The following is a 19438-nucleotide window of genomic DNA, read 5'->3' on the forward strand; positions in this document are numbered from 1 at the left end:
AATAAATAAATAAACTTAAAAAAAAAAACAACTTGAATTAAAGACTTAAGTGTAAGACCTTGGGTTCTTAAGTATAGAGTTCAACTGGAAGATTATATCCAAAAAGTCCAACTCATTCTTGACTCTAGAGTTTCAGTTTTAGCGTATAGTAAAATGTAATTATTTTTCATTGCTGTAATATCGTGTTTCCCCATTACCAATTCTTCTCACCTCTCCAGTTCACATTCCCATTTCTCTGGAGGCTCTTCGCAAATGTGCCAGGTGGCATGGTCTTTCTGTGGCCTTCAGGGGACAGTGCTGCCTCCATCTTCAGTTTGCTCTGGAAGCTCAAGCTCTTCATCAAAACTCTGTCCTCTAGGGGCACCTGGGTGGCTCAGTCAGGTTGAGCGACCGACTTCAGTTCAGGTCATGATCTCACGGTTGGTGGGTTCAAGCCCCGCGTCGGGCTCTGTGCTGACAGCTCAGAGCCTGGAACCTGCTTCCCATTCTGTGTCTCCCTCTCTCTCTGCCCTTCCCTCCCTCTCTCTCTTTCTCTCTCTCTCTCTCTCTCTCTCTCTCTCTCTCTCTCAAATATAAATAAACGTTAAAAATTAAAAAACAACAACAACTCTGTCCTCTGGGTGGCTCCCAAGTCTGGTCAACTCCTGCAGATGAGAGAGCAATGTGCTCATGGGCCTGTTCTTTGCTTGCAGGTTGTCCCCATGCTTCCCAGGCTGCTGTGTGAGGAGCTGTGCAGCCTCCACCCCATGACAGACAAGCTGACCTTCTCTGTGATCTGGACACTCACCCCGGAGGGCAAGGTAACAGCTTACACGCGTGAGCAGTTCATTCAGTGAGTCCCTGTTAATCGCCCACTTTGTGCCTGGTGCCGAGCTGGAGTCCCACGGTGGTAGAAGGGCCCTGTACGGGCGGTCGCCATAGAGAACAGAGGAGAGCCCCCTGCCTCTGAAGAGCTGTCAGTCCATTTAGAAGGCCAGACTGACCGTGAGCAATTGGAAATAGGTTGTTTCTTTCTTATCTTTTATCAAACGGAAGAAGGAATTGTGTAAACAAAGTCACTGGGGAGGCCTAGGGCAGGAGCTGAGATGTAAAGCCGAATGTGGACCGGCAGGGGCAGAAGGGGCAGAAGGGGCAGAAAGAGCTACAGTTAGGAGAACGGGCCCTGTCTGAAGGAGGACACTGCGGGGAAAGGGTTGTGAGCTTGGGGAGGTGGCACGGAGTCAACCTGTGGGGACCCTCAAATGGCAGTCGCAAATGAATTCTGGGTTGTTAGGGTTCCTCTGAAGGGTCATGAGAAAGGTGACATTTTGGAAAGATTAGTGCCACATCTTTGTGCAGGTGACCTGCTAGTTGGAAGATGAATTAAATTGGCACAGAGCAATGCCATAATCAGGGCCCAAGGTGATGAAACTACAGACCACGCACAGAAAGGAGAAGAACGTCAGCAGGCACTCCCTAAAGGTGGGGGATAAATGAGACAGCTAAACGGAAGATAACTCTAGGAAAAACTAGTCTTCTCCCCACAGACAGAAGCAACCCTAAACATCCAAAAATAAGGTAATGATTAAGTAACATACAGCACCGATTCAGTGGGATGTTATGCAGTTACTAGAGCTGTTGCAGGGACCATGTAAGAGCATAGGAAATGTTTATGCTGTAATATTCAATGGAAGTAAAAAGAAGATATTTAATTACAAAGAGGCTCCAAATAAAGATGGAGAATCAAATACCCACATTTACTTTCATTCCCTCCCAAAACCTCACTAAAACAACAGCGAAGAGATTTTTTTTTAAAGGCATAAACCCACAAGGACAAAGAGAATGGGAGAGCAGACAACAGCAACAAAATTTTGGAACTGGGAAGCAGATGGATGAGTGGTCACTGACTTAGCAGTCCTGAGAAAGCTGAATCCTGAGCCAACAATCGAGAAGGCCAAGAAACAACTCAATTTTGCATAGCCGAACCCTAAAGAAATTCAGAAATTGATGGCACCAGGTAACTGCACAAAGTGGAAGAGAGGTGGGTGAAGAGGAAACTAACCGTATTGGTTGACAGTTCATTTAGAAAGATTGCCCCTCCCGTAACTTGGAAGAAGAACAGAAATTTATTCTCTGGACAGGATGAAGTTAAGGATGTCTGAACAGGGGGACACCAAACACACTTAATGGTAATGGTCGTTTGGGAGAGGTTGATTGAGTGCTAGCCTCCTAAATGTTAAAAGTCCCAGCTTTCTTTTCCAGCTAAATGCAGAATTCTGGTCACTAAGGCTTATACTCTTGAGTCCGGAGATGAGAAACTTTTCTTGAGGAATCAGAGTGTGAAGAGTTAAGGATCATCGCCTCAGGCACTCCCCAACCAACAGCCCAGCTCCTCTCCCTGTAGGGAATCTTAGAGGCAGCAAGTTCCTTCAACGCGAGCAGAGCTCTTTAGGATTTCACTAAAAATCAGCATTTCAGGATTTCACTTCCACATATGAAGAGACATCCAAGGGGCACCTGGCTGGCTGAGTCAGTGGAGCGTGCGACTCTATATCTTGGGGTCATGTGTTCAAGCTTCACTCTGGGCATACAGCTTACTTAAAAGAGAGAGAGAGACAACTAAAACTAAAGCCACTACCATGAAATAGAAAAACCAAAGCAAACAAACAGAAAAAAGCAACTAGGACAAAACAGACTGTACAGGGAAAAGAAATTATCATTTATATCTCTAGAGAATTTTTTAAAGAAATTATAAGATCTAGATACTTTAAAACAAGAAACAGGAGCAGGGAGAAAGAGCTCATGGAAATTTAAAACATGATAGAAGAAATAAAGGCAACTCAAAATTCTGGTTGGCAGGGGCGCCTGGGTGGCGCAGTCGGTTAAGCGTCCAACTTCAGCCAGGTCACGATCTTGCGGTCCGTGAGTTCGAGCCCCGCGTCAGGCTCTGGGCTGATGGCTCGGAGCCTGGAGCCTGTTTCCGATTCTGTGTCTCCCTCTCTCTCTGCCCCTCCCCCATTCATGCTCTGTCTCTCTCTGTCCCAAAAATAAATTTAAAAAACATTGGAAAAAAATATATACATATATAAAAAAAAAAAAAAAAAAGAAGGTAGCAGAGTGTGTGGAACAGGGCCCTGGACTAGCACTCAGAAAAACTGGCTTCTTTTTAAAAAAAAATTCTGGTTGGCAGATAGAGTTGAGGAGTTGTCCCAGAAAGAGATAGAACAAATAAGAAAATTAGAGGACTAGTCCAGGATATCCAGTATTTTTTCAATGAATATTCCAGAAATTGAGAACAATCAAAAAAGGGAGAAGAAATGATCAACAAAATAACTCAATAAAGTGCCCCTTTCCTGCAGGATTTGACTTTACAGATTGAAAGAACCCAGTGCCCAGCACCATGGTGGATACACATCATCTCCAGACCATATCATCATAAAATCTCAGAACACCAGGGACAAAGGAAAGATCCTGTTGGCTTCTAAGAAGGAAAAAAAAAAAGTCACATACAGTCGTTCAGAACTCAGAATAACAAGACTATTCTGTTATAACCCTAGAAGCTAGATGGCAATGAAACAACACTTTCTAAACCTGAAAGACTATGATTTTAATGCTAAAATTCTGTACCCAGCGAAGCTATCAATAAAATGTGTGAATCGGAAAGGACATTTTCAGGGCACTTGGGTGGCTTAGTCAGTTGAGAGTCCAACCTTGACTTAGGTCATGATCTCACCTTTCATGAGTTCGAGCCCCACTTCGAACTCTCTGCTGCCAGCGTAGAGCCCGCTTCATTCAGATCCTCTGTCTCCCTCTCACTGCCCCTCCCCCGCTCAGGCTCAAGTGCGCATTTTCTCTCTCTGTCTCTCTCTCTTTCAAAAATAAATAAGCATTAAAAAATTTTAAAAAGGAAAGGAAAGGACATTTTCAGATATGCAAGTCCTCAAAAAAATGTACCTTTCATATATCCTTTCTCAGGAAGCTACCAGAAGATGTGCTTCACCAGAATGAAAGAGTAAATCAGGAAGGAGGAAGACCTAGGATTCAGGGAGCAAATAAACCAACCCAGGAAAGCAGTGAAAGAATCACCTAGATCACAGGTTGGGGAACTTTTTCTGTCAAGGACAGGATAATACTTTTTTTTTTTCTTTTCAGTTTTTAGGCCACTCGGTCTCTGTCACAACCACTCAACTCTACCTTTGTGCCATTGTAGCACAAAAGTAGACAATATGTAAGTGAAAGAGCGTGGCTATATTCCAGTAAAACTCTACTTAAAAAAAGATGACAGGCTGGATTTGACCTACAGTCGTAATTTTCTGTAGATGATGGTGAAGAAGTCCCTAGGGCAACAACTCTACAAGAGTATAGAAGATAGCCAGACAGACTGTAGCAGCCCAGAAGGCTCGAAGAGAGATGTCTTCAAGAAAATGAAATAGTTAAAACATCTATATATCTGAATTTTTTGAGAGATGATTTAGACCAGCACTTATAGAATTTTTTGGTCTGAGGACTTGTTACACTAAAAAAATCTTCAATGACCTCAAAATGTTTATGTTCATGTAGATTACCTATTAAAAATTAGAACTGCTAGAAATTTTAAATATTTATTTAAAGTAATAATAAGCCATGAAAAGTAACTATGTCTTCTAAAAATTAGGAGAGTTTTATATTTTCCTAAATCTTTTTCACAACTGTATTAAGGAAGACATTAAACCAGCTTCTCATATATACGTCTATATTCAATCTGTTAGGGTAAGTTATTTTGGTTGAATTATGTAAGTGAAGAAAATCCAGCTTCAAACAGATACGTAGTTGGAAAATAAAGGTGTGTTTATTTATTTATGTATATTATTTTTGAGAGAGAGAACGCACCCAGGAAAGGGGCAGAGAGAGAGGGAGAGAGAATCCTAAGCGGGTTCCACACCCAGCTCAGAGGCTCAATCTTACAAACCTCGAGATCATGACCTGAACTGAAGAGTTGGACGCTTAACTGACTGAGCCACTCAGGTGCCCCAAAAGGGGTATTTTAATAGTTTTTTCAGGTAATTATGGATATTCGTCTCTGCATTACACCAGAATTTGACAGTTTCTTAAAAATTAGTTCCATTCTAGAATCTGAAACTGTATCTGCTAAGGACTAAATTCTGTACCACTGAAACCCATATGTTGACGCTCCAGTGCCCTAGTGTGTGTCTGGAGGTAGAGCCTGTAAGGAGATAATTTAGGTTACATGAGGTCACAAGGGTGGAGCCCTGATCTGATAGAATTAATGTGTTTGTAAGAAGCGAGACCAGAGAGCTCGCTTTCTCCCTGCCATGTGAGGACACAGTGAGAAGGTGGTCATCCTCAAGCCAGGAAGAGAGCCTCTCTCACCATGAACCAAATAGGCTGGCACCTTGATCTTGTCCTTCCCAAACTCTAGAACTGTGAGAAAGCAATTATCAACAACACCCAGACTGGGGTGTGTTGTTATGGCAGCCCTAGTAGACTGATACAATAGATACAATAATATCACTTCAACTTTTTTTTACTAGATTACATTAAAATCTGTCTTATATTTTATTTTTTTTAATGTTTTATTTTTGAGAGGGCGGGGAGGGGCAGAGAGACAGAGACAGAGGATCCAAAGCAGGCTCCACTGTGATAGCAGAGAGCTCGACGCGGGACTCAAACCCACAAACCAGGAGATCAGGATCTGAGCCAAAGTTGGACACTTAACCGACTTAGCCACTGAGGCGCCCCAGTCTTATACTCTAAATGGACCTTTTACCTAGGCAGTGATTTTTTTTTTATCATGCATTCAGAAAGTTTAGATCATATTGGCTCCTTATGCTGATCTTCTACATGTGAACATATTTCCTTTTATGATATCAAAAAATCACATTGGTTAATATCACTGCTGATATTAGACAAGTCTTTAAGTATAGGAAACATGTACCATGTGTCGGATACAAGGTTTCCAAAATTCTCAGTTTTGTGAAAGCTCAAATTTTATCATCGGCAATAAATAATATCAGTTGTTTTTCTTGAAGCCCCAAATAACCATAGTTTGAGTATTATTTGTTCCTTCGAGTAAAAATGGCGTTTCGTAAAAAAAGCCATCGGTTTAGCTTACAGCTCAATTACATAACTGCTTTTCCTCCAGACAACCGGCATACTTCATTCAGCATGCAGCTTTCTGTGAAGAAAACAAGGACTCCAGGATTGAGCCGTAAGAAGACTAATAACTGCTACTGCGTCATCAAGCACATTCTTACCCACGTCATCAAAAACATTCAAACATTCTTAAGCCAGCTAGACTTTCTGTTCCTGGGACTGAGGTGGTCAAGAGTATCCCGGCACTGGATACATTTGTTGCCGTTGCCTTATTCATGCCAAGGCAGCGGCAGCGGCAGCGGCAATTTCCGCCGTCAGTGCTTTTGTTCCCAGTGTAAATGTCAACACAAGGAAAAAGTCAAATAATGCCTTAGGATTTATTGTTATGAAAATAGCACTGACCTCCTGGGTCCCTGCAAGGGTCTCAGGCACCCCCAGGAGTCCACAGACCATACTTTAAGAACCACTGTTTTAGACGGTTGGTGGGAAGTTTGGGGTAGATTAATATACATGGTATACAGAAAAACCAAGCAAATTAAAACAAAGCAGCTATTAATTCTGGTGAAAATAAAAATTCGTGTAGGAAAGAAAAGTAACACTTAGCATGCACATAACCATAATAGTTCATTCTGACAGCGATGATGTGACCATTGGGAGGGCAAGGGCCTGGAGCGGTTCTGTGGGGTTGGTTGGGGGAAAGGAGCACATGTGGGCAAAAAACTAAATTCTCTTCTTCTATAGTAAAAAGTTTTGAATAACACCTAAAACTGAAAAATCAAGAAGCAGCGATCAGGCAGGCTACTTAGAAATATAGAAGTAAGTATAGGGGCGCCTGGGTGGCGCAGTCGGTTAAGCGTCCGACTTCAGCCAGGTCACGATCTCGCGGTCTGTGGGTTCGAGCCCCGTGTCAGGCTCTGGGCTGACGGCTCGGAGCCTGGAGCCTGTTTCCGATTCTGTGTCTCCCTCTCTCTCTGCCCCTCCCCCGTTCATGCTCTGTCTCTCTCTGTCCCAAAAATAAATAAAAACGTTGAAAAAAAAATTAAAAAAAAAAGAAATATAGAAGTAAGTACCAAAATAACCTGCTAAGATTGGTGAAAGTGGTTACCCCTGGGGAAGGGCAGAGGAAGGAAAGAGACAGAGGGCTGCTGGTTTTGACAAGCCTTTAACACTCTTTGTCTGCTTGAACTATGGATACTTTAACTTTTCAATTTTTATTTTGAAAAATTTCAAATAGACATGAAAGTAAAGAAAATAGCATAATAAACCCACCCTCCCTATCTCCCAGATTCGACTACTGACAACCTTTTTTTTTTGAAGTATTGTAAAACAAACCAGAGACATCATGTCATTTCACTCATATTTTGATACATAACTAAAAATTTTAGACATTTTCATATATAACGATGCTGTTAGCACACCTTACGATTAATACTAATGCCTCGGTGTCCTCCACAACCCAGTCCATAATTACATTTCCCAGATTGTCTCCAACTAATCTGTCAGAACCAGAAGCAAAACAAGTTACACACATTATGTTTGGTTTTTACAACTCCTAAATGTCTGATAATCAGTTCCTTTTTAAGAGTCAAGAAACAGGGCAACTGGGTGGCTCGGTTGGTGGGGCGGCCGACTTCAGCTCAGGTCATGATCTCACGGTTCGTGAGTTCAAGCCCCGCATCAGGCTCTGTGCTCACAGCTCAGAGTCTGGAGCATGCTTCAGAATCTGTGTGTGTGTGTGTGTGTGTGTGTGTGTGTGCGCGCGCGCACGTGTGTGTGTCTGTGCCCCTCTCTCCCTCACACTCTGTTTCTCTCTCTCTCAAAAATAAATAAATAGTAAAAAAAAAGAGTCAAGAAACAAATATTATCTGAAATACAAAGAAGGAATTGTGAAGACAGTATGCCAGCAATCATATTTTGGTGGGGGTGGGAACATACAGGGGGAAAAAAATGAATGGAAAAAGACCAGAAGGAAATAAAATAGGATGCCAACAGTGGTTGTATTTGGGTACTAAGGATATGAGTAATTTTTTCTACTTTTTTGTATTTTCTAATGTTTTTTTGAAAACATGTATTAGTTTTATATTTTTATAAATGCTTATTTTTGCAGAAGTTTAAATAGAAAATAAAAGCCCATAGAAGAAAACTAACCTGAGTCAACAGAAAAGAACTTTGAATCTGAATTATGCCTGCCAGCATCAAACCCAAGAAATAAAAAGCTGCCTGATCTAATGAGCTACTAAAATATGAGAGTCATAAAAGAAGCACTCGAAAGAGGCAACCTCTGAAAAGCGCATTGGTCTTTAAGGTTTCTGTTGGAGGCATTGTCTAGTGAGCAAGCCTTCTGGCATGTGAAGGCTGGAGAGCAGGTGTGAAGTAGGCATGGGGTCCAGGAGGGCATGCTGGGCCTCCTTCAAACCAAGCCAGATAGGAAGTGCAAAGATTTGGAGTAGGGACAGCCATGGCACAAGAGCCACTAGATATACCCTACGCAGACCAGGAGACCACATGGTGGGTGGGCCTGGTTGGTTGGTTGTCCTGGGATGTCGTTTCGCATGAGTGTCTCTTACTCACAGTCAAGATGCATGAAATGAGATGTCAGATTCCAGACTCCTGTCCAAGGAATGGGGCACATTCAAGACCCTGGCAAGGAAGGCCTGAATTAATCGGTGATGGGGGGGACGGGTGCATGGAGCAGGCAGGTGGGAGGGTCAGGGAACCAGAGGAGGCCATTGAGGAGGGAGGTAGCCCCGCATCAAGAACCCGAGGGAATGAGGAGGAGAGCGGCCGAAGCCTGCGGCTAGGTTTGTGTGGAGTGGTGGTTTCTGGAAGGCGATGGCTTCGACTTAGAAGGAGCCAGAGCAGGGCCACCAGCATCATGCCACAACCACTGCAGTATGACTGCCAGTCTCACCTGGAGCTCAAGTGGAGAAAGTTTCGCATTTTTCCTTCGTCTACCACAATGTCGTGCTTTCTGGAGCAGGCATGATCGGCTATAGAAACGCTATTCCAACTTTCTTAACACGCTCACTAGAGTTTTTTAATGGCCACTAGAAAATCGTGGTCGTATATGCTTCCACCGAGCCAATGCCCAGATTTTTAGATCGGTAGACGCTGAAGGGTCCATTTTTGGCCTACTTCTCACATATTGGTGGTGAGAGCATTGTTCTCTGATTTAGACATTTGTGATTTTATGCTGTCATAAGGGAAAACAAACCCAGCTACATCTTTGTGCTTTGTGAGATCCAATTCTGGTACCATGAAATCCACTTTGACCATGTGAGATCAGTGACCTCGCTATCTCCTGAACACCTACCTCCAGCCCTTCCCTCTTGCTTGGCATTAAGGCCCTGCAAAGCTGAGACCGTGTCCTGTGTGCCGCACTCATCGAGACATCTCAATCTGAAGTCACCTTTGTAAAAACACCAACGTTACACTTTAAAGAGGTCACAAGCAGTGAATCGGACTTGATTACTGAGTCCTTAGACCTTAGAATCTCGGGGTCAAAGGTCAAAGTAATAAAGGAAGGGTCTCACAATTGCATCTCCCACAACATCCCTGCCATGTGCTGTCTGGCTCAGTTAGAAGGTGACAGTGTGCTCCTGAAGTTGCTTATTTCAGCTTCAATCAGTGGCAACCTCATTTCAGCCATTTATGCAGGCCAAAACCCATAAGGTCATTATTGACTTTGGTCTTTCTCTCACCCTTCACATCCAGTCTACCAATAAATCACCTCAGCTTAGCCTTCTAACCACCTCCAGAATCTGCCCCTTTCCTTACCACTGCGAGCACTGTCACCACCTGGGGCCAAGCAACCATCCCCCACCTGGACGGCTGTGGCCTCCTAACTCTTCTCCCAGCTTCTGCTGCCCCACTTCATCTTCTCTTTATACCGCAGTCAGAGTGATCCTTCTAAGTCAGAAATTAAGTCTTGTCTCTCCTTTTTAGAAACTCTCCAGTCTCTCATTCTGAATAACATCTAGAAGTCTTTACAATGGAGTTTTTTCCCCTGTTATTTTCTCCCTGTCTTCTCTGCTAGAAATGCATGGACTACAAAGTCATCTCGGGACTAGAGTCTCTTCTCAGTTCCTGGACCGTCTTTGTTCACGTGAGCATCTTGGCTCACTTTGCTTTTATCATCAAACTGACCTCTCCACGAGGTAGCACCTCCCCACCCCAGCTGCCGTGACCTAACTTCACTTGAGGTCAGACTTCCCTAACTGCCATCCTAGAATATCCATCAGGTCTCTGCCCATTCCCGGTAGTTCTAGGAAAATCTGTCCAGGCCCTGCTTCATGCACCCATTTATGAACGTTGGACATTGTGGGAGAACCGTGCTGTCTACCAGTTCAGGCTGCTACTTAGGAGTCCTTTCATTTACTACTAATACAGCTGTTTCAAACCTTTACCCGTGGCCCCAGCTTTCCACTCCTCTTCCCTTCAAGATCCACCATTCCCCCAGGTGACTTTCCATTCTCCCTGGGAACCTGCTGAAGTCCACCCCCCGCTTCAGAGAGTCACAATCCCTCTCTGCCTTCCCTCGCCCATTCCCCTCTCTTCATGCAGTAAAACACGTGCCCATTCCAACCTGGGTTTCAGCCCAGTGTCGTCTAGGTCTTCTAATGGCATCGGCACCCCCCGAGCCACTCGCACTCTCAGTCTTTAGCTTGCTTTACATCTGTCACATCAGTTCTGAGTGCTAACAGCTCCCTCTTTGCAAAGCATCTCTAATCAGTCCTCTCTTCTGTTCCCGTAGTCACCACCCCCACTCAAGTCCTTGCCATCCTCCCCTGGGATGTTGGGAGAAGACTGTTCATGGCTCTCCATTCTATTTCCCCAGTGCTATTACATGACTTTCCAGAAGGTGAATCTGGTCCCTTTACCCTGTTGCTCAACATCCTCCCACAGCATGGTCGTAGGTTAGGATTACCGCCCCCACCCCTCGCCCCGAGAAGTCTAGTCTCCAGAGTATGACATGCAAAGACCCCACCAGCTCTTCCCCCATTTTTTTTTTAATTTTTTTTCAACGTTTATTTATTTTTGGGACAGAGAGAGACAGAGCATGAACGGGGGAGGGGCAGAGAGAGAGGGAGACACAGAATCGGAAACAGGCTCCAGGCTCTGAGCCATCAGCCCAGAGCCTGACGCGGGGCTCGAACTCACAGACCACGAGATCGTGACCTGGCTGAAGTCGGACGCTCAACCGACTGCGCCACCCAGGCGCCCCATCTTCCCCCATTTTGTGACCGTCTGCTGTCCATCCTCCAGGCCCCTCAGCCCCTACTCTTGCCACCGAAGGTTTTGCTTGGCCTAATAATTGCCATGCTCCTGAGACTTTGCATGTGCTTTCCCCTCTTCCTAGAATGTCCTTCCCCACATCTCTACCAGTAGCAATCCTAAATAGAAATGGTAGTCATCTCCTGATGGTGCACTTATGGAAGATTTTTTTGTTCTCCATTTCCCACCTGTATTTTGTTCAGTTTTCTGCAATTAATGTGTATTACCACTGTAGTGAAAGAAAAGTAAGAATTACTTTGAGATTTGTTTGTCCTGTTTTATTTTTGGTAAACAGATAAGAGGTATTGGAATACGTTCATAGGCCGTATGGGAAGGCGAATAGAAAAGGAGGTGTTGAAGAGGAGAAAAGAAGGAACAGATTTTTGGAGCCAGCCCACAAAGGGGCGGGAGGCTCAGGACCCAAACCTCAGCTCTGGGATTAGCCTTCAGTAGGGGGAGGGGACCACCAGCACGCCCAGCCTGGAGGGGGTGAAGAGTGGGGACCCCTGCCACACAGTCTGGGAAGGTGAGCAGACAGGGGGGGCCCCCACCTTCCCTCAGAATCCTTTCCCCCATCTCTCCACCCCTGCAGTGCCTGTCCCCTGCACTTTACAGCCATTTGTGCACAGATCCGTTGTCCTACCAGATTTTAACATCCTCGTAAACAGAGCCCATTCTTAAGTTTTTCATCTCCTCCCATACAGCACAGTGTCATGTTTGCTCAAAACGACTTCCTCAAGTGAATCGCATACCTGTTTTCACTTTTTGTTTATTTAGTCTGCTTAACTGGAATGGTGTTCCCCTGGAGAGGCACTTTTATCTACGGCAGCCTTCTTAGCTCTCCTGAGCTGTCTCCTGGGAGCTGAGGAGGGCTTTCCAGGGCTGTCGCTGAGAAAGGTGTGCTGCCAGCTTCCCCATGACGACCCCTCCGCAGGCTCTTATCCCACTGCTCTCGACGCTCAACCTGCCGCTGCCACACCAGCTGCTACTTGTGGGAACCCTGTGAAACTTGACAAAGAAAATGGTGTGCTCTTCCTGGGCGGACGTCTGCGGCAGGTTCATGGGGCCGAGACTCATGCACAGTATCCTGTAACTTGGGGCTTCGGTTAATGATAAGCTCCTTGTTGGGTTTTGTATTTTATCCTCAGACCCTGAAGTGGAAATCTTGCCCAAGCAGCTCCCGGTGAGAGACAATAGCTTCTAAAGAGATTCTGAGAATAAGAGAAAAGTTCCCAGAACATCCGTCTTTAGTCCTTTGTAGAGGCAGGGGCAGAATTATCTTATTTCAGGCCTGTAGAGACAACCCAGGACCAGAGTAGCCTTTGGAAAAACTCTGCTGTGTTCTTGGGCCCTTCCTGTCCCAGTTTGCTAATGAGGGCACCAGCCAATTAGAGGCTTACCTAAGGTCCCTTCGGGGTAACAGCTGACTAAATTGTGAGCATCGATTTTGCTGCAAATCCTTGGGATTAAAATAAGAATTCAAAACAAAATATTTTCAAGAAATAAAAACAAAACCCAAAAAAAAAAACTTTTATCATTTATGAGACTGTCATGCAAAGAGCTAAAAATTATATGTGTTCAGCTTATCTCCTGCATTTTGGTGCCGTTAATAGTGTATTTGACTTAAACCTAAAGATTTGAGCCCTCAGGTTATTAAACAACATAAGGGGTCACTGTGTTAGTTGCCTTTAAAAGGACCTCTGTTTTTGAGAAATGGGCCAGTTTCATCTTGTTGAAAGGCTGGAGCTGAATGAGTGAACCTCAGTGGCTTTAGAAATTTGTTATTTTGTATTTCCATCTGAACCCAGTCCTCAGAAGCCTTCCTCCCTTACCCTCCCTACACTTTCTTCCCTCTCCCTCCACCTCTAGCTTTCTTCCCACACAGCCCTTGGGCCTCCCAGCCAGGCCACCACCCCTGCCCACCCCCGTGCAACTGTCTGAGGTAAAGAGAACACTTTTCAAGGACTGCTCAGGCGGGGTGCCCTCCTCCTCTGTCATAGGAATGGAATTCTTGTCTCCTAACCACATCCGGGCCTTCAGGCTCTTCTCACGTTCCTGCCATTTCCTAGGTTTGTGAGGCAAACACTTCAGGAAGTTTCCTTGTTTCCTCTTAGGCTTAGAAGTTTAGACAGCTGCCTCCCGATCAAGATGGGAAGGGGCCCAATTATAGTCTGGGGTCAGCAGACTAGGCTGATGGCAGGTGCCTTGAGACAGTAGAAGAGAGCACAGTTTACTCAGGCTTATTTTCTATAAAATAAATCTTGCAGAGAAGTCTAGCACATAAACCACCTTATAAACTAAAGCTAGCAAGCTCACAGCCCTCTGCTGCCCAGGCTCCCTCCTCACCCTTGGCAAGGGTCTCGGGTGGGCCCAGAGGGCCTCGGAGCCTCTCCACGCAGCAGGAGGAGACGTAGCTGGGTCTAAATGAATTATGTTGCTGACTGTGCTTCCATCTGTTATTTACTCTTTAAAGCTCCCATGGTCTTCTCGATTCTCTAAGAGGTGACCTGGACCTCACTCAGTCACAGCAGATCCAGCAGAGGAGACCCCCACTTGCTCTTCAGCCAGCTACCACTCACCCTGTGCCCACTGTAGTCACTAGCACCTTCTGTCACAGACAAGTCGCTGTCTGCCCCTCCTAGCTGTCTTTGAGCCCCTCCTCTTTCTGCCCAGTTCCTTTTCACACATGTTCTTGGCACCTTTGACTTCTCTCGTGTCCACGCCGTGCTCCCCCACCACTCTGTGACTGCCTCGTGTCCAGAGGTGTAAGAAGCGGCAGAAATCTGCCCCGCCCCCACCCCTGGTCACCCCAGTCTGCTTTTGTTCCAGTCAGGAGAATTTCTTCCCGGTAAGTTTTTTGAACCGAATAGTTCACATGCAGAAGCCCAGAGCTGCTGCAGAAGTGATTTTGTATCTAATTCCTTAAAGTTACGAATTAACCTCATCAGCAGGTCTTTTTTTTTTTTTCTATTTGAAATTTTAGTCAGTTAACATACCGTGCAATATGGGTGTCAGGAGTAAAATTTAGTGATTTCATCACTTACATACAACGCCCTGCACTCATCATAACAAGCTCCCTCCTTAATACCCATCACCCATCTAGCTCATCCCCACCCCCCTCCATCAACCCTCAGTTTGTTCTCTATCATTAAGAGTCTCTTACGGTTCATTTGCCTCTCTCCTCCCCACCCCCCCATATACACACGCCGTTTCCCGTATGTTCTTCTGTTTTGTTTCTTAAATTCCACATAGGAGTGAAATCATACGGTATTTGTCTTTCTCTGACTACTTATGTCACTTAGCATTAATACATTCTAGCTCCGTCAACCTTGCTGCAAATGGCAAGGTTTCACTCTTTTCTATAACTAATGTTTGTGTGTGTGTGTCTGTGTGTGTACACACACACAGACACACACACACACACACACACCACATCTTCTTTATCCATCAGACACATGAAAAGATGTTCAACATCATTAGCAGTTTTTTAAATCAGAGATTTCTTTCTTATAAGGAGGCACTGACATTTTTTTCTCAAAATAAGTTTTAAAATAGATTTAAATGGAAATGAACAATTTTCAAAGGGTAAGTTTCCTCACAATTTTGTATCTGTAAACTATAAAAAGTTGGTATGTACTGGAGGCATATTTCGTTTCCTTTACTTCACTGTCCCAGCCGAAATAGCATATGTTCAGCTGAAATATAATAAAAATAATGCTAAATTTTGACTCTTAAATATCTAGATTCGGATCCAGTCTTGGCTGCCACTTAGGAGTTTGTGTGACTTTTCGCGAGCTGCCAGCCTGTTTTCTCAACCGGAAAATGGGCTGAACACTACACTCCCACCAGGTACTGCTTAAGAGATTCTAAAAGGTAGCAGGTGCGAGCGCTCTGCCCCCAGACGGGGCCTGGTGCTGTCGCGTGCTGGGCTCTTCCCTGGCTTACCTGGTGCCCAAAAGTAGGTCTTGAGGTGTACGTTACTCGCACCTTTCTAAAGCGGGCTGTCTGCAGCCATGTGCCTTCCGCGGGTGTTGGCACGCTTTTTGATCTGACATTTAAACAGTAGCGTCCTAGAGCGTGTGCAGGGAACTTGCCGCCTGCAGAAGGGGAGCGACCCAAATCCTGTGATGAAGCAAAGGAAAGAAGGACACGAGCTTCCTTCTGAAAGGGTTTTGTTTATGAAACTCCTCGTGGCATTTTTACTTTTTCCATGAAAAACTCTTTGTCCTTTTGTCTTCTGCCACTGGCCCCGGTTATGGACGGGGCGTTGATGTGAACACAGTTTCCAAATTGGAAATTAATGAGGTGTTTCATCCAGAGCAACCTTCCTCCCGCACTCTCAGGCTTGCTGCCCTGGGAACCCCACCCCCACCCCCTTGTGGGTCTTTGCCCTCCTGCCGCCCTTGTCTACACGGCAGCGATGGGCACCCTTGCTTCTCTGCTACCTCCCCAGTGCTTTCCTGGCTTAAGAATGTTTTAAATCTGTGTATCAGGTATGATTCCCACAGTCTCTGGATCGTGTCCAAGCAGGATGGGTTCTGCTTGCCTGAGGCCACTGTCACTGGGCCAGAAAGTTCTTGATGGCTCTTCAGAGCTTGCACTTCAGCCCTTTGTATATTCAGAAAGGAGGCTGGTGCACATTTCCTGGGATGCGGGGATGAAGGGGTGGGGGTGCTCAAGCAAGGTGAGAGCACTCCAGGAAAGCTCTCATCAGTGCCGTAGGCTTGACCTTGGTGGGGCTCGCGTGTGCTGGTAGGAAGGCTGCCTATCACCGGCGGATAAGGATCGATCTGAGGAGCAGAGGTGCCCATCAGGGGAAAGGTGGCGCACACTGAGATAATGCGGCTGGTGTGTGTGGTTCTCGAGCTTTGGTGAGGAGCGGTAGACTTGTCATTTTGCCAAGTCACAGATAATAAATTTTAAGAACTCTTGTGGATGAAAAGTGGCCTCTAGTCAGCGCTCAGCACTTTCATCAGAGGGTTCTGAGGGAGAAGCAAAGCTCTGTTTAGAGCGAGGACATAATGGGCTTGGGGTTGGCAGGGTGTCTCAGAACCTTGTGGAACTTACCGCAAAGTTTTGTACGTAAATATTTCAAAGGAGAGGACCCGGAGCTTTCATTAGATTTTTAAAGCAGTTCTTGGGGCGCCTGGGTGGCTCAGTCGGTTGAGCGTCCGACTTCAGCTCAGGTCATGATCTCACAGCTCATGAGTTCAAGCCCCACGTCGGGTTCTATGCTGACAGCTTTGGAGCCTGGCGCCTGCTTCCGATTCTGTCTTCCTCTCTCTCTGCCCCTAACCCACTGGCATTCTGTCTCCGTCTGTCTCAAAAATAAAAAGCATTAAAAAAAAAAAATTAAAGCCGTTCTTGACCCACCAGTTTACATGAAAATAGACACCCAGTCAGGGTGGTTTGAGTCCCCGTGACCTGTGTGTGGTAGTCACCCATATGAGCACACTGTGGTTTCCTGTGTCCTCTAGGAAAAAGGGACCCAGACCCCAGAAGGCCAGGTGTCCTATGACTTGAATGCCTGAGGGATTGTAAGGTGTGTGAAAGAGAGGTGTGGAATGGAATGGAAGGGAAAGTTTCCCCAAATGTGCAAAAGACAGACTGTCAAACGAAATGTTGACACATAGAATGAGGAGGATTGACTGGGTTTGGAGTGAAATGGAGAAAAGGAAACAAGCTGAATCTCCAGGGGAAATCTTTGACCACAAGAATGAATAGGTCACGGCCCTGTCATTCTAGAGGAGGCTGGAGCAACTCCATTAATGGGGAATTTTCAGGAAATGTGGATGTAATACAAGGACAAGCATGGGCTGACCTTGAAAGGGGCTCTTCTGGAGACCTGCACACACTCCGTCCCCACCGGGACTGTTGGACGATACCTGGCATTGGCTCTTTCTTTTCTCTTGCATTAGGCACACTCAGGACACCTCCTGAGAGCCAAGTTCAGGGCCTACTTGCTGCAGCAGAAGAGCCATGAGCACAGTATTGGAATCACTTACACTTTTGGTTAGGAGTGGTTCTCAGAATAATCCAGAAAGTGTAGTTGGAGGATTTTTTTTTTTTTTCAGAAAATTAAAGTCTGATATTACAGGTCCAAGATTCTATAATAAGGCTCTTTGCACTGAGTCAAAGGAAAATGAGAATAGTTGCTGTCATTCTCTTCCTGTGCTTCTTGGCTGCCATTTTAAGAGTGTTGGTTCTTCCTTCGGGGGAGGGTTAGGGTATCAGGGGGGTCTCTCTAGCCTTCCACGGTAGTACCCGTGTTCCACAGAGGCTTTGTGGCGTGTACAGCCCCTCTGGCCTAGGCTCTCTCCTTTCCCCCTGGGAACACCTGTGGATCCCTCAAATGGCCTTTTTTCAGGAAGCGTATCTCTGAGGTTGTGAACAGAATGGTTTGGCTGATGAAAAGGAAGGCAGAGGGGATGTTTGCAAGCCCAGGCTGAGAGCTTCCGCTACTGATTGGAGCTCCCATTTCCCAAGCCCCCTCTGCCTCTCAGCTCTCAGTACATCTGGCCTTTCCTTGCTCGTGAATCCATTCCCCACAGTATCTATCTCAGAGCTTTTCTGCTTCCTTCATGCCCCTGAGCAGCTCCCCCCAACCCTCCCTCATCCTTGGCTAGCTGGTGTGAATGCTGTCACTTCCCCACTTCTTCGCCCCAGATTTGCCTCCCTCACCTCCCCTTTCCTTCCTGCCTCCTCTCCAGGCCACTCTTCCGCTCTCATCGATGGGTTGCCTCCACTCGGCCCGGGATCCGTTCCTTTTGTACCGGCTTCTTCCCCTCGCCCCATAAACACAGCCTAGTCCTCCGTCCTGCCAGCCTCCTGGAAGCCGTCATCCACTTGCATTGCCTCCACCACAGCTGTGCTCCTGTCCTTAACCCAAAGCTTCCCGAAGCTTCTTCACCTCATGACACACAGAGGAGATGTTGCTGTTTGAATGGCACAAGGGCCGTGGGCACCAGGCTGCTGGAAAGCGGGCTCTGGCTGCCCTGAGGGTGGTTCCTCCCCGACAGCTTTGCGGCTCCACTCTGCCCCCCACCCCACCCCACACCTTTCCCCCCAAAAAGCCTTCCTAAAGATCACCGGTAAGCAAATACTAAACACAAAGACATTTTCTTTGTTTTCATCTTCTTTAACATCCAAGTGGCATTTGACACTCGCTGGTGGTTAAGAGCTCAGACTCTGGCGGTGCTGCTGTGGCTCAGTTCCTGGCTGGGCCTTTTCCAGCTTATGACCTCGAAAGGTTACTTAGTGTGTCTGTGCCTCGGTGTCATTCTGCAAATGAGGATAATAAAACCTACATCATGGGGTCGCCGTGTGAGTTAAATGGCTTCTCTGGGGGAAGCGTCTTGTCTCGCTGTAAGTGCTATATAAGTGTCTGTTGGGGCTTTTGAGTACCTCTTTGCTAAAGCCCCTTTCTTCTAACATCGGACCCTCCTGATTTTTCTCGTATGTCTTTGAGCTCTCTTGTTTTTTGTTTTCATTCTCCACATTGTCTTTTTCCCCCCAAAAATGGAGAAGGTAGTAGAGAATGCAGCCTTGACGCTCATTTGCCCTTTGTTTCTTTCTTGAACCTTCCCACCAACGCCGTCATCTCCCCAGGCCCCAGACCCACACCCCGACTGCCTGCTACATTGCCCACCGTCTGGATCTCCTCCCTGCACCTCAGACTCCCAAAAATAGTTGAACGTTTCTTTTTATTTTAAAAGCAATAAATTGCTCATCGTAGAGAACACAAGCAAATTTAAAGGATACGATACAAGCCAACAGTAATCCCACTGCAACAAGCACCAGCACTAAACTTGGGCGTGTCTTTGAGCTCAGTGGGTCTCAGCCCGGGCCGAGTCTCCCCAGGGCATCGATGTTTGGCAACATCTGGAGATATTTGTGGTTGTCAGCTTTGGGTTGCAGGAGGGGCTACTGGCATCTATCAGATAGAGTCCGAGGATATCACCAGACATTCTACGGTGTACAGGATAGGCCCCCACGACAAAGAATTGGTCCACTCAGTAGTGCTGAGGTTGAGAAACCCCATTCTGGACTTTGTCTTGACATAAATGCTCCAAATAGAATAAGTTGGAATTAC

The 19438-nt window shown here is 46.0% G+C and overlaps 1 protein-coding gene across 4 annotated transcripts in view; it reads left to right on the forward strand.

Annotated features, from left to right (window-relative positions):
• The window catches only part of DIS3L2 (DIS3 like 3'-5' exoribonuclease 2), a 348656-nt gene that overhangs the window by 251666 nt on the left and 77552 nt on the right, over positions 1–19438 (forward strand). For all 4 annotated transcript variants that reach the window (XM_043578169.1, XM_043578167.1, XM_043578168.1 and 1 more), the window contains one exon: positions 693–800. In XM_043578169.1, the coding sequence (XP_043434104.1) occupies positions 693–800 (108 nt within the window). The remainder of the gene's footprint in view (positions 1–692; positions 801–19438) is intronic.

Source organism: Prionailurus bengalensis, chromosome C1 (genome assembly GCF_016509475.1).
Source record: "Prionailurus bengalensis isolate Pbe53 chromosome C1, Fcat_Pben_1.1_paternal_pri, whole genome shotgun sequence".
Taxonomy (NCBI): domain Eukaryota; kingdom Metazoa; phylum Chordata; class Mammalia; order Carnivora; family Felidae; genus Prionailurus; species Prionailurus bengalensis.